The sequence below is a fragment of the Aphelocoma coerulescens genome, chromosome 2 (assembly GCF_041296385.1).
Source record: "Aphelocoma coerulescens isolate FSJ_1873_10779 chromosome 2, UR_Acoe_1.0, whole genome shotgun sequence".
Taxonomy (NCBI): domain Eukaryota; kingdom Metazoa; phylum Chordata; class Aves; order Passeriformes; family Corvidae; genus Aphelocoma; species Aphelocoma coerulescens.
The window spans coordinates 52,204,986-52,219,734 of NC_091015.1; the positions used below are offsets into that span (position 1 = coordinate 52,204,986).

Genomic DNA, 14,749 nt, shown 5'->3' on the forward strand with positions numbered 1-14,749 from the left:
AATTTGTTAAATTGTTGAATTCCTCATGAATTTCATTATACTGACCTTGCAAAATGCTAAATTGGGTCGACAAATTTTTTCAGAGTTTCACAGCAGCAGTATTTCAGCAATCTTTTATGATGTGTTTTTGTTTTCCTTTTTTTAGACACAAATTCAAGGTTAAATTAATTGTAGGATATTGAGACCACTCTTCCCTTCTTGAAGGTAAAAACTATGCAGTTATGTGAGGGCACATGTAGTGCTTTATTCAGCTGCTTTTGTTCTCCTTAGACTTCTTGCAGGAATTGTCCCTCAGCTTCAGAGTATTCACTGCCCTAACTCTGTAGGTCCTGCACTTACTTTTCTTTGCATTTTTCGTGGTAATGTCTTATTGTGAGAGGGCACACATTGGGACAGGGAGAAACAGTGTTTGGAGCCTGCTGCACTTCATCTGTCCTCACCTGGATAGTACACAGTCCCTTGAGGCCAGCAGCCAGCTGACACATTTGAGCACCCCCTCAGTCCTGGGCTCTGGATGGTCTGGGGCATCTGTCTGGAACAGTTTATTTTATCATAATGACTCATTGTTTTTGAGGTGCCTGAGTAGATTCAGGCACAGCCCATCTGGTTGCCATGCAATGGAGTACCCAGCAACAATTTTTCTTTCCTTCCTCTTCTCTACTGCAAGCAACCAGGGGGAAGCTGCTGAACATTTGGAGCTGCAAAGGGGAAGCAGCTGCTGAGAGTTCCAAGTTCCCAGAAGAGCTTCTGTCTGGGCTGCAGCAGGGCAGCAGATGGAGAGCTGAACCCATATTCCCTCCCTTAGTGAATGAGATGATTCAGACATTTCAATTAAAAAATTGCAGGACATTGTCAGGGAACATTTTTGATAGATGACAAAACAGTTTTGCTTTGTTTTAACACACTGACTTCTGAATGTTGTAACTTAGAACCAGAAAGGCCATAGAAATTACTGTAAACTCATGTCAGAAGCACATGAATGTATAGATCTGCAAGGACAGAATCTGCTTATTTTGTAGCAGCAGTATGAAGCACTGTGGTGTTTGGAACAGAAAAGCAAGAAATGCTGAAGACATCATAAAATGGTGAGAGTCAACAGTGCAGAGGAATAAAGGGTTGATGATGGGAAATGATACTGGTACAGTCATACAGGTGAAATAGTTTCTTGTATATGGCACATAAAACTTCTGATTTTATGTAGAATGTACAATGTAAAAGTAATGATTTATGGCAAATAAGCTGTCCTGATGTAAGGTAATCAGTCACTAGTGTGTAGTCAGACTCACAGTCCCTTTGCTCTGGGGTTAGTTACCTCAACACATTGCTTACCATTAATGTGTGTGCATTCTTGTAGACAAAATGAATTTATTTTATAAACTGAATAAACAATCAGCTGACCACCATCTGTGTATTTTTGAGCAAAAAGAATGGTTTTCCTGGAAGTCTCCTCAAAATCCTCTTTCATCACGTTGTTGTGCAATTGATATTTCCAGCTATCTGGATTACAGTTTTCAAGTAGTCTTTTTCTGGATATATTTTCTATTTTATTGGCACTCTCTACTGTGTGTCCATTCTACATTGTTCCATTCCTAGTGCTACTTCAAGATCAATTGTTATTTTAATGGAGTATCACAATAACACGTACTACATATTCTTGAGGCTTTAAGTCTGCTTTGTTTCTGGCAAAAGTGAATTTGAAAGAGGGCAAAGTATCATAATTAAAGAGACTGTATTTTAATTCTTAAGAGAACAACATGGTTTCTTTGATGCTGACATGGTTATTATAACATAATAAATGAGTGTCTCAACTGTGCAGTGTTTGACTGGAGTGGAAATGCTTTTCTCAAATTTATTAACTTTTTTAGACCAATTGGGATAGAATAATTTTACTTACCTGGGTGTCTAATAAGCCAGTCAATGTAGGCCCTCATCATAAATCTTTGCAGGGAAATAGCATTTCTACAACATGATTCATCCCTTCTAAGGCAGACCACCGGATGGCAGAGATAATTGCACTATACAGGTGTGTGTTCCTTTGTGTTGACTGTAAAGTTTGAGGGTGACCAGCTCAGAGGCTGAAGTTGGGTGTCGTGAAGTAAGAGCAGTTGGAAACTTTGCTGATCTTGTGTAACACTAAAACTATGAAGCCAGACTGGTTGACACTGTTTTGATCCTCACTTGTGTATGCTTTTGGTGCTGGCAGAGTTCAGCATTCACATGCATATGTTGATTTTACAGACCTACATGATAGGATGCCTGAAGGTCTAAGGAAGTGGGGTCCTGTACTATGATGAGGGACATAGCATTTTGAAAACTTACTTTAAATGTACAAATATATTGTGATATTTTTCAGGGTGGAGATCTAGACTTTAAAATTCAAGAGTACAAAGATTCTGGGAAGATGTTCACTCAAAGTCAAGTAATAGACTGGTTTATACAGTTGTTACTCGGAGTCGACTATATGCATGAAAGGTACAGTCATTTGATATAAGAACATTTAGCTTGGGAGGGGAGTGAATGGACTTACTGACTAGTTGGAGGTACCCAAACAGAAATGAAATTTCTGTTCACCAAACTATTGTAGTTAGTATATGTCAGATACCTCAAGTGTAATTAATTACCTATCCTGCAGGAACATTGTACATTCTGTCTTTTAGCAGGACAATGGTAGATGTCTTCCAGCATTAGACACACTTTTTTTAAAGAGCCAAATGGAGTATGGAGCACAGTAGAAATAGTTCAATATTGTTAGAAGAAAATGAATTAAAATGTTAAAACTAAGTCATCCTTTTAAAGTGGAGTCAAGAAGCACACCCTGCACGTATTTACTGTGAAGCATCCAATAGATAGGCTTGATGGACTCCCAGTAAAATCAGTGGAGTTACATACATGCATTCTTTGAAAAGAGACAGCACTTTTAACAGCACATCAAAGATTAACATAAAAAATTACTGCAGGTCATCCAGATATGAGGAGATCACACATGACTGGAGCAGGGGTAGTGTATGTAGATGATTGCCTACCTGGTCATCTCCATGAGTTTAGCTCTTGTCTGCGGTGTGATTTGGCAGGCTGACTGCAGTGATGGAAAGATTTCCCTTGTTACCAGTGTGCTGGACGTGTACAGTGCTTGTCTGGTCCCTTTTCTGCATCATCCTTTGCAGAGCTTGGGTAAAATTTGTTTGCCTGAATTTTAGGTGCAACCGAGCAGTAGGTAGAGAAGTCACCTGTCATCAAGAACAGCCGTTCCTGAGTTGACCTGAAGTTAAGTGTGTGGGATGTGTTTGACCTAAACTAATGGATGCCTAATGAGTTTTTTTAACTGTCAGACTGTGAGGGAAAAGGGCAGAATGAATTGCTGTCCAAGATGCAAGGGCATTTTTGTTCCTAAATGCCAATTTATTTAGGACTTTTACATGAAATGCTGTCCTTCCAGTGATGGGAGGACATGAAGAGAACTCTCTTGGGATGCTTTGCCTCTTCAGCACTTACCTCAGACCAAAAGGACAGAGGCAGATGGAAATAAAAATCCTGACATCTTGAACTTCAATTTAACAACTTATCATTAAAAGTTTTGGTACCCTGGAAAGTCCCCTTTTGGAGAAATCCTTTCTTTAACATATGTGTTTAGAAGATGCTTTGTGCAGAATAATGCAGAATAATAATATAAACATTGCATTTGGACTCATGGTCATTGTAGGCCCCTTCCAACTGAACTATTTTATTTTATGCTGTGAATTATTCTTTTTGTCTTTCATTTTCTGTATTTCCTTATGCCTCTTTTATCTCTCATTTTTCCCATGTGTCCCTCTTTTCTACTCTTCTCTCCGTTTTACTTATCTTCTACTTGTTCTCAAACAAATCTTTAAAATCAAATAGGATCCTAAAAATAAACTTAATTTGGTAAATAGGTATATAAAATTTGGTTTCCTGAAAAGTCAGTTAATTCTTCATTTAAAGCAATTTGATTTTCCAAACATCATTTCATTTTCTCCTTTTCAATCATAGCTAATAGTACCTCTCCAGACACTTACAAATAACTTGATGGTTCTAATTTTTATATATTTATTTGTATTTTGTGTTATTTGGTTGTATGTACATTACAAAATTTAACCTTTTTCTTACTAGTATAGAGTCAAACAGTAGCTTAAATGGAAAAGGTTAGGCTTAAAAGAATTTAAAGCTACCTGCAGAAATTTGAAATACTAAAACATAATAACAGCCCTCTGTTTCTGTGCAGAAGAGTCATGCATTATTTCTTCTCTACTGACATGGAAAAAAGCTGTAGTATATGTTTGAATTATGATCTAATGCAAAGAAAGCTTTTCCCTAGAATTAGAAGCTTGAAGCGTTTACAGCCTGTGACTTGGTTCTTCCCCAAGCCATTCCTAAGAAATCTCAGCTGCTGTGGACAGGAGTTTTTTTTCCAGAGCATCAAAAATTATGGTTTTAAATATAGACTATTCACTTGTCCTTCTTGCACAACTTTAATTGAACTTCCACGCTTTGTGAAAACTCTTATGCTGGAAACTTGATCTAATTTTTTTAAAAATTTGAAACTTGAAAACAAAGTTATCTAGAAATACACAGATTCAATCCTTATCTGTCTTTGTTATAAAAAAAGGGAGAAATAAAAGAGAGACAACACAATTCAGTGGTCTGATCTAGATGGAGGCTTTTAGCATGAAACCATCCTGTAGTCTCTCATAGTACACACAGCCCATCACATGTCAGGGCACAAAATTAATCCCACAGCAATCAGGCAATGAGGCCACTGATTGATTAACCTCAATTTGAATAAGGCTGACCATTATGTTACCCATCATTTTGCTAATCTTTGTGAAGAATTTGTGAGCACAGCTTTTTATAAGGTTACTCATTATGCAAACAGCAGATAATACAGGGTTCAGACTTACACAGAACCTCTTACTCCTCTGCAGAGTTCTTCCGATAGAGTAAAGAGAAATTAACTGCACAAGATTTCACAGCAGTAATAACTTCAGCTTCCCTCACCTTCACTTGCAGCTCGTTCTGTTGCAGGCAAAGCTTCATTCAAGGAGTCTGCCCACTGCTCAGGGCTTGTCTTGTTCTTTTATGACTATGAAACAACAAGCAGGTACTCTACAGAACACAGATATGGGTATACTTACAGCCCAGATTTGAAACTGTCCTTAAGTGTTAATTTCTACCCAAAATAACCACTCAATAACTGCTTCAGTGTCCATCAAGTGAAGTTTTGCTGGAGCCCAGTTAGTTCATGTTGCCTTTATAGGTCTGTCTTGTCCTACAATAAAAAAGTTGCTCTCTTTCTTTTACTGGATTTACAGTGCAGGCTTGATATTAATTTCTTACTAGTATTAAAGTATTCTTTTCAGGTAAGGTTTCTGCTGGTACCTTGTTTATCTTCTGACATATCATGGCAGAATGAGTGGCATTGCAGTGAGAGATATCATCATGGAAAACTCAAAAAAATCACCCCAAATATTTCTTTGTCATATTAATATATGAAAGCATCTTACAATTATTGGTAATGCAACTAAAATACATAACATTTTCATCAATATGTTGCAAAATTATATTAGCATTACATTGTAATTCAAACTAATGTGACCCAAACATCTTTTCATCTCCTTTTCAAATAATATGCTACGGAAAGCTTTCTGGATCGTTTTTATAATTCAAGATACCTGTTATTAAAATAATAGATATTCAGGAAAATTTCAGCTTCAGAAATTCTGTGGTTATGTTTCTATAAAGGAGTACTTTTAAAAGAACATTGAAACCCACCAGTGCTCAGAAACAGTGTGCAAGAATAAGTTAATGCAGTGAAAGCAAGTTCTTTGAAAGGATCTGTGTGATGAATGTTAAGAGTAGTCCTTATGAATCTAAATTAACACAACAAGATGTCTGTAAAACTCTGTGTGTGTGTGTATATATATACATATATATACTTATGGAAGAATAATAAATATCACCTCAGTTTAATTTCCTTACTGATATAATATATGAGTGTGTGCATATTGCTCACAGAAGTTGTCAAATAGAGAACAAATTATTTATAAACAATACTTTATAAACATGAGTGGAGACATACTGAATAAAACTTCCATTTTTCCCAATGTGCAAACCTTTTTCTAATGAAAGTAAAGGCATTACTTTCAGGACAAAAAATTGAAAGAAAAAGAAGTGAAAAAAATTGCTATAAGAATGTGAAGAATTCTTTTTCTTGACCCATAAAAATAGAAATGTTTCTTTTTCATGCCCAGTCTACGTACATACTGCAATGAATTCTAGTATTATTTTCATGGTTTTTTTCCCATTTTTGAACTGAGTATATTGAGTTACATATTTTTTTCTCTTTTTGCAAAAAATATTTTCAAATGAATTGTGGACAAAATTGTGTATTTAAATTCTGCTGCAGACTGCGTATTTTCTAATCTTAATATAGAAACTATTTTGGAAATAATTTCATTATGTCAATGCCTAAGACTTTAATAATTCAAATTTGAGATAATACCTGAGGATTGCTCAAAAAAAATTAAAGTTGAGTATTATATTTGTTTTTCCTGCCCACGTCTCAAGAATCTTAGAGCATCAGTTTCTTTCTTTACATGATCTAAATGGACGAATGACAACTGTATTTGTGTTACCAAATACAGTTTCTGTAGCCAGTATGTACCAAATGCTATTCTAACCTCCTCCTGTGCAGAGCTGATGACTAATCCTATGTGCTGGCAATCATTTCAAAAGTGGAGGAATTCTAGTTTAGGTGAGGTTATAGGGAACAATGCTTTTGGAAGTGTTATTAACAAGAGTAAGTTGAGAATATGTTTTGTATACTGCAGAGATACTTTGTTTTCCTAAGGGGCCTGCAGAACTACTGTCACACATGTAAGATTTATAGAAATTAGGATGATTCTCTATATCCTTACATGGTGTGTAGCTCATGATGTTTTTTTCAAACTCTGATGGAAAAATAAGTCTGTAAAAGCTAATTGTTCTGTTTCTTTTCATCTTTGTCTTTGTAAAGTTCTTTCATCTTCCACACTGTTACTGTAAAAAATTGAACTACTAGCTTAGGCTATATACATATTTGTCTTTGAAGTAATATTTTTGCTTAAGGAGTCTTCTCTTAGCTTTGAGAAGCTCTTATTGCTGTTTTTCTCATCCCTTATTCTCTTGTGAGGCATCTTGTTCTCCTGGCAGAAAATAAGATGTAATGCTTTTAAGGAAAGTCAGATAGGAAAACTTGCCTTTCTCCCTTCCTCTGCAGCCCATGCTGTGTCTGTATCTGTATTCTTAAGCTGGGATCCCCGGGTACATTTTTATTACCCTGCTTAGGCTCTCACCCTTCCTGTGGGTGCCTGTGAATGCACCTCTCTGTGTGTATATGAAGCTCCTTAATGCCATTGTCTGTGGATTGTCACTGGCAGAGTTAGATGGTAGCAATGGTGGGCTGGTTTTTCTGAAAAGGGCTGAAGTTAAATACCTAAAATACTTAATATGTGACTCTGAATGCTTCCAGTTGGATGAGGCTGAATTTCCTTTTCTATTCCAGACGGATACTTCACAGGGATTTGAAAGCCAAGAATATATTTTTGAAAGATAATCTTCTTAAAATTGGTGAGACTTCCATACTTTTTAAAGATATATTTGTTTTCATGTGATAGAACAGTCCAGCAGACATTTTGTCAATAAGGAGATTTAAAGAAAATCATGTCTGAAATAGCATTTTGATTTGTGGTCAAACATTTATTTGACAGTCAGACAGAGGAGAGGCAGTGAAATCTCTAGCTTTGAGGATGCTTCAGGCTTGGCTGGACCTACACCTGAGCAGCCCCATGTAACTTGCTTTGAGCTAGGGGTTTGAATCAGAAGACCTTGTGAAGCCTCTTCAAATTCACATTGTTCTGTGATATGTTTTTATTTTGAAGAATTACAGAAAATTGTTTTTCCCCTTTTTTAAATACTAGCAGAATTTTCTGGACATACAGTAATTTTATCATGTCTAACAATAAACAAAAAAAAGTGTATATGAATAGATGTATATTTATATTAATAGATTATTGTTTCTACTAATATTTTTAGGAGACTTTGGAGTTTCTTGTCTTTTGATGGGTTCATGTGATCTTGCAACTACTTTTACTGGGACACCATACTACATGAGTCCAGAAGTACTGAAGCACCAGGGATATAATACAAAATCTGACATTTGGTGAGTAGTTAGAATGCTATTTTGGTTGGATAAGGCATTTATCCCCACTAAAACTATTTCAGGACATTTGAATCAAATGTTGCAATCTGAGGCCTTGCCACTTGTGTTAAGAAGCCTGTAGTTGGCTTTTATTCTGGGTTATCTGAGACTTTAAAGGAGAGTAAAATTCAGATCCAGTCTCTGATGTGATACAGGATCATTGTAGATAAAGTTCAGGTTTTTCTAGGAAGAGGGAAATCTCTTTTTTTCTTGTGTTGAGATAGATGAGTTGAAAGAAGCAACTTTCTGTGAAACTTTGGGAGGATGAGCAGAGTGATTCTGGCTGAGAAGATAGAAGGACCTTCTTAGGAAGTAAATTTAAAAACATGGGCAAATGTTAAAAGCAATAAAGTATTTGGAAGGGGAGTTGAAAATGAGAGTAACTGCAGTGTTAGAACAGAAACAAAAGGCACTCTGTTTTATGAGGCTCAAAGGTAGAAAGAAAAGTGTCAGTTCTGCATTTAGATGGCACAAATTCTTGAGATCAGGACTTCTGAGGTGATGATAGAGAATCAGGTTGAGAAGCTGAGATCTGTTGAAAGACTTTAGGAAACTTTTAGATGTGAGGTACTCTTCCAAGCTAAGATGGAGAACAATTTTTTTGGATGGGGAAAATATCTGGCTTGTTTGTATGTCTGTCCTAAACATGTCATGTTTTAAGATAATAGCTAAAAGTGTTGAGTTTTTAGATTTTGTCATAATATTTTATTTAAGGGGCTTTTATGAGGTGTTCTGTTGGGTTTTTTTTTTTCCCCTGTAGGTGTGTATATCAGAAGATTCATTTTTATAAATATTCCAAACCAGAGAAGTTCCTTTGTAAAACATTTGGCCACTGGAATATACTCTGATTGCTTGATAATTTACTCTAGCTTTGTCTCAGTTCTGCCTTTTCAAAATATACTTGTGACTGCAGGTTATATTTCTGAAAGTGGAGAACAGTCATCTGTATTTTCAGATGGTAGCAACCATTTTTCACAGTTGACATATTCAGTCCAGCCAATGGATATGTCAGGAATCTCATCTCATGGTCTGTGTAGCTGGTGGCTATGGATTTGATGTCAGATTCTCTCTTGTTCATCTGTAGCAAATATCAGTTAATACATGTAGTCAATAAAAATATATTGGGAGAAGATTTCAAAAGATGTCAGAACAAATGAATAGTCAGGGAAGCCTGCCTTTTGTGGTCTTCTGCTGTAAGGAATAATTTCTTTTATTGCAGTGCAAATAGAAAGTAAAATACGTGTTTAAGTACTATTTGTGGTTACTAGTGTCAGTCCACATAGGTCATTGAAGTTGTATAGAGTAAACACAAACAGAATTTGGTCCAATATTTTTATAAATGATGTGTTGATCACCCTTTCAAAATTTACAAAACTGCAGAAAAAAGCCCCCAATCCCAAAGTCAGTAGCCACCAGTGTTCTGCTGTACTTTCTGGTTTTTATAATCTTTCCAAAGCATTACTGAGAGCACTCATCTGAGGGTGAAACTGCCTTCAGTAGGAGCTTGTTGGCCCTCACTGTGGGGGCACTAAGGAGGAGGTGTGCCCTGACTCAGTAGTTCCCCAGCCCACAAACCCTTTCTTTTTTTGAGCCAGGAAACTCTTTTCATCAGGACTCATATGTTTGATTGATACTCTCATCATTTCATCTTTTGCTCTTTTAATAGTGATTCTATTTGATTGGGTTTTTTTTATTGTCCCCATTTAACAGGGGCCAAAACGCAGGAGGACCCTGAGCAGACAGGGGAGCCCACCCTGGAGGCTCCAGGTGAGATTAAGTCCTTGGGCCACTGTGCAGGAAGTTCAGTTGCTCATGAAGAATCAAAGACTCATAGAATGGTTGGGGTTGGAAGGGCCCTTAAAGATCATCTTGTTCCAACCCCCCTGCCATGGGCAGGGACACCTTCCTCTAGGTGAGATTGCTCAAAGCCCCATCCAGCCTAGCCTTGAACTCTTTCTCAGTTTGAAGCTGTTACCCCTTGTCCTATGATTACATGCCTTTGTAAAAAGTCCCTCTCTGGCTCTCCTGCAGTTCTCCCTTATGTACTGGAAGGCGCTGTAAGGTCTCCCTGGAGCCTTCTCTTCTCCAGGCTGAACAGCCCCATCTCTCTCAGCCTGTCTTCATGGAAGGGGTGTTCCAGCCCTCAGATCATCTTTGTGTACCTCTTCTGGACTTGCTTCAACAGCTCTGCATCCTTCTCATCTTGAGGGCCCAGATTTCAATGCAGTATTCCATGTGAGCTCTTAGAAGAGTAGAGTAGAGGGAAGAATCTCCTTCCTCAGCCTGCTGGTCACACTGCTTCTGATGCAGCCCAGGATGTGGTTGGGCTGTCAGCACACGTTGCCAAGTCATGTCGACCTTTTCATCAAGCAACATCCCCCACGTCCTTCTCCTCAGGTCTGCTTTCAATCCATTCTCTGCCCAGTCTGTATGTGGGACCTAAGTGCAGGACATTGTAATTTGCCTTGTACTCCATAAAGTTGGCATGGGCCCACCTCCTAAGTCTGCCAAGGTCCCTCTGAATGACAGCCCTTCCTGCCAGCACGTGGACAATACCACACAGCTTGTTGTCAGCAAACTTGCTGAGGATATGCTCAGTCCCTCTGTCCATGTTGCTGACAGAGATGTTAAACAGCACTGTTTGTTGATCCCTGAGGAATTTCAAGGAGTTGCCCAAGTCTTTTATATGTAGCTGAAGTGACATTCTCTCTTCAGACTTATCCTTCTGATCTCTAGCAGGACTCAAAAATTCACACACAAAAATTCAGACTTACAAGTGTTCCCATGTTAAATATAAGATAATGTAAAATATCTTCTGGAAAAGACAGTGCTATCTCACCTTGATATCATGGTCCTCTCACTGTTCAGTCCAGTTCATTGGAAAGACCTTAATTTATGCTGCATTACTGATGTGCTCTAAAGAGACACTGTGCTTTTCAGGTTCACTGAAATGTTCTGCAACTGGCTTTTCAAAACTGGCTTTTCAAAACTGGCTTGAATATCCACAGTGCTGCAGCTGGTGCAAGAAATATGGTCCTTTACAGCTCAAGGTCAATAGGTGGGAAAACGCTTTGTGTTTTACAGTTCTTCCCTATGGAAGTTGTGCAGTTGGGCTCAGAGAAATGGCAGCATTTCTGTTTCCTTCAGTTGAAATGTCAGGGCTGGAGTTCTTTGCTATTGCACGCTTTATGTCAAATCTAAATTCACAGGAGGCAAATTAAAACTAGCTCATGTGTTTTCCTCAGCATCCCTGAGCCTGGACTTGCTGGACTATGAGTTCACCACTGCTTCTTCCCATCAGTGCTTCCCCGTACGGATCTGGCAGACAGAGAAGAGTCAGAGCAGTGCCGGCAGCCGAGCTGAGACAGAGAGAGCCCAAGAGGCCAGGGCAGGTCAGGGATCAGTCAGTGATGTGTGTGTGTGCAATTGGGGCTCGCTGGTAGCCCAGCACAGTGTGACCCCGAGGTGCTGCTGTCCTGGTGTCCCTTCCTGCCCTTACACACTCCCTGGTGAGACTGATGTTACGGGGGGTCGGCCGGCATTCCCCTGCCTCCAGCGCTATGGCACTGCCTTCATGTGTCAAGAAAACTGAAGGAAATAGTTACCAGCAATAACATTTCTCTCTTCTTTTCAAAGATATGAGCATATAAGGTAAACTTCATCCAGAAACTTTTCAATGGATTTGTGCATATTATATGTTATAAATCATCTCAGAAACAAAACTTGTAACAGAAATAATAGTTGAAAACCAAATTTTTTTTTCCATTAGAGACTTAACAAATTCTTTGTAAGAGAGATATAAATAACTTTCTTTTTGTCTTTCAGAGACAAAGCATTGTCACAATCACGTGTAAATTCATTGTACAGTCTTCCATCAAGTACTGTCAGATTTTGACAGATGATTTGTCTGTTGTGTTTGGGTAAATTGGGTTACCCACACCACAGATCTTGACACTTTCATTTTATTGTGCTTGCTTGTCTGTGCTTTTCCCCCACTTTGTCTTTTTCTTTAATATTAACAATCAAAAACTGGAGCAATGTTGAGGCTGAGGGGCTGGGGCTGGGGGAGACAGCAGCAGGGAGTTCTCGTTGAATAGCCGATGAGTCAATATTGAGGAATTAAATTCAGAGACATATTCCTCACAGACTCTGAAGCCAACAAATTGTAAAGACCTTCTGATAAGATCAGATTAAGAGGTTAAAACCATAAAGGTATATGCATTTACATTATCTGACTTTTGGAGTTGAATTTAAAGCTAGCTTGGATCTTACAACCTTTGAAGAGCTGTAACATTTTTTACAAAAGATCAGAAGGTGTTAAAAGGATGACAGTGTTTATGTAAGCAACACCAAAACCTCAGGGTGGTTTCTCCTAAGAAGGAAAATTAGGGGACTGTCAGTTGAGACTGGGGAAAACACACTGAAGCCTGTCCAGATGCTCCTTTTTATGATGTAGTTGAGTATAAGTAGCTTCAACATGAACTGGTCATGCCACAATTCTGCTGAAATTATCTGCTGTTTGGGAACTTTGTCAAACCTATTCATGAATATAGGGAGTTGTCAAACCAAATGTGCTGGCTGGATGGCTTAATGACCATTTTAGAATTTTATAACATTGGCACTTATGCAGGCTAAGATTATAAAAGTAATTAAATTGTATGTTTGGATCATGTGCAGATTGCTTATGGGAATTGGGAAGCAATTTCCTCCTGCTCCTTACAAGGTGCTTAGACCAGAAATATAGAAACATAACTGAGAAAAGCAGTTTTTGGCCAAAAGCTTGTCAGTTACTTCCTTGGGTGTTTGCAGCCCAGGAGCTCTCTTGGGAAGAAATAGCCTTGCTCTGGCACTTGGGGCAGCATTTCCCATTTTAGGAGATATTTATTTAATTTCAAAGATTTAGATCCTGCAGAAAAAAAACCCTTATTCTTTTTCCATCATTTTTATTAACTTTTTTTTTCCTATTTTTTTCTTTCATGGGACAGATGGGATCTTCCCTGGGTAATCGGTTCACAGCCCTGGCTGCAGCAGAACGCCCTGGGCATTCTTTTCATCTTTCTCCACCTCAGGTGTAGTCAGAGTACTAAACTAAATGAATAAATCAGCTTCCCTGACGCGTCAAATCCTGTGTTCCTAATGTCTCATTAAACAATTTCTAGCTGCCAGAATCAAGCAGCTTCCAAAACAGATTGATTCTGCAAAAAGGAGTTATAGTACAGTCTGTCAGGTTGGGATTTTTCTTCTTTTTTTCTTCTCTCTGGGTGATTTCCATTTTTATTTGATGCTTTCAGATGCTGTGTGCGTAGGGGGTTTTTGTTGTTCTTTTTGCTTTAGGTATTTTCTCATGTAGTAATTATCTTGTTTCAGAGTTTGAACATACATCATAAATACAGATAATCATGTGCGTTACCATTTATTGATTTTGAAAGTTTGCAAGCTGTTTGACAGTTAAATCTTTAAAAAACCTAGGCAATTATGTATTTACCTCAGTAGTTGCTCTTTAGTTGGTTCTTAGCAAAAATGCTCTGCTAATGGTTTTCACGTACTTGCTTGAAAAGTGCCAGCAAGTGGAGCCCCCCCACTGACTCTCTCTCTTCTTCCCTATTTGCATTGTATGTAGAGCCTGGGTTTCAGCTTTAAAATTATTTGCTCTTGTTCTTTTATTTCCAGCTGGACCAAAACAATTCGTCTTTTTTAACCAAAATGAATAATTGAAACTTCATTCATTATTTGCTTTCAAAGATGTTTATACCCCTTTCCTGAAAGCCATTCATCCATACATATTTCATAACATTATGCTTTATTTTCTTACTTCTTCTGGAATCACAGATTAAATTATAAATGCCACAGTCAAATATAAAGATATTTAAACTGGTTACTTAGATGAGCCTCAACCTGTATCTGGCTCTCACCAGCATTTTCTATGACCTTGATCAAGTCAATCATTGATCAAGTCAGACCCCTGGCTGAAGGAAAAAACTGAACATCCTCCAAAGCCTACAAAACTCAACTCCCCTATTTTTAAAAAATCATTTGTCAGACAGAACTCAGCTGAAGTGCAAACTGTTATGAATATTCATTATGTAAAATTATTATGAGAGTGTTTATTTTAAAATGTTCAACTTGGTGACCTTTTATGATGGCCATTAGGACCAGTGACTAAGGTGACAGTAAACCAGAGAGCCTTTTGAAATTGTTTGCAGTTACTCCTCCTGGTTTTTAAGGGTTTTAAACTAACACTGGTCCTTAGGTACGTGTCCAGACCTACATGTTCAGATTTCTTCTTTTCTTCTCCAAATAAAATTTTGGGGAAATTTAGTTTTATATGTTGCAATATGATAATGATACTCTCATCTGAATTTTCAAATTTCTTTGAGTACAAATTCATTTCATAATCTATTTTGAGTATGTGGCCAAATTAGTGAAATCACACTGGAAGGCATTTCTGTTCTTCGAAAGTGGCATTATTTAATTTGAACTTGAATTTTAGCCTCA

General features: G+C 37.8%; 1 protein-coding gene across 5 annotated transcripts in view; it reads left to right on the forward strand.

Moving 5' to 3' along the window:
- Nucleotides 1-14,749, forward strand: part of NEK11 (NIMA related kinase 11) — an 82,175-nt gene that overhangs the window by 18,457 nt on the left and 48,969 nt on the right. For 4 of the 5 annotated variants that reach the window (XM_069007447.1, XM_069007449.1, XM_069007450.1 and 1 more), the window contains exons 3-5: nucleotides 2,354-2,472; nucleotides 7,559-7,623; nucleotides 8,089-8,215. In XM_069007447.1, the coding sequence (XP_068863548.1) occupies nucleotides 2,354-2,472; nucleotides 7,559-7,623; nucleotides 8,089-8,215 (311 nt within the window). The remainder of the gene's footprint in view (nucleotides 1-2,353; nucleotides 2,473-7,558; nucleotides 7,624-8,088; nucleotides 8,216-14,749) is intronic. The other variant, XM_069007452.1, reaches the window with a different exon arrangement.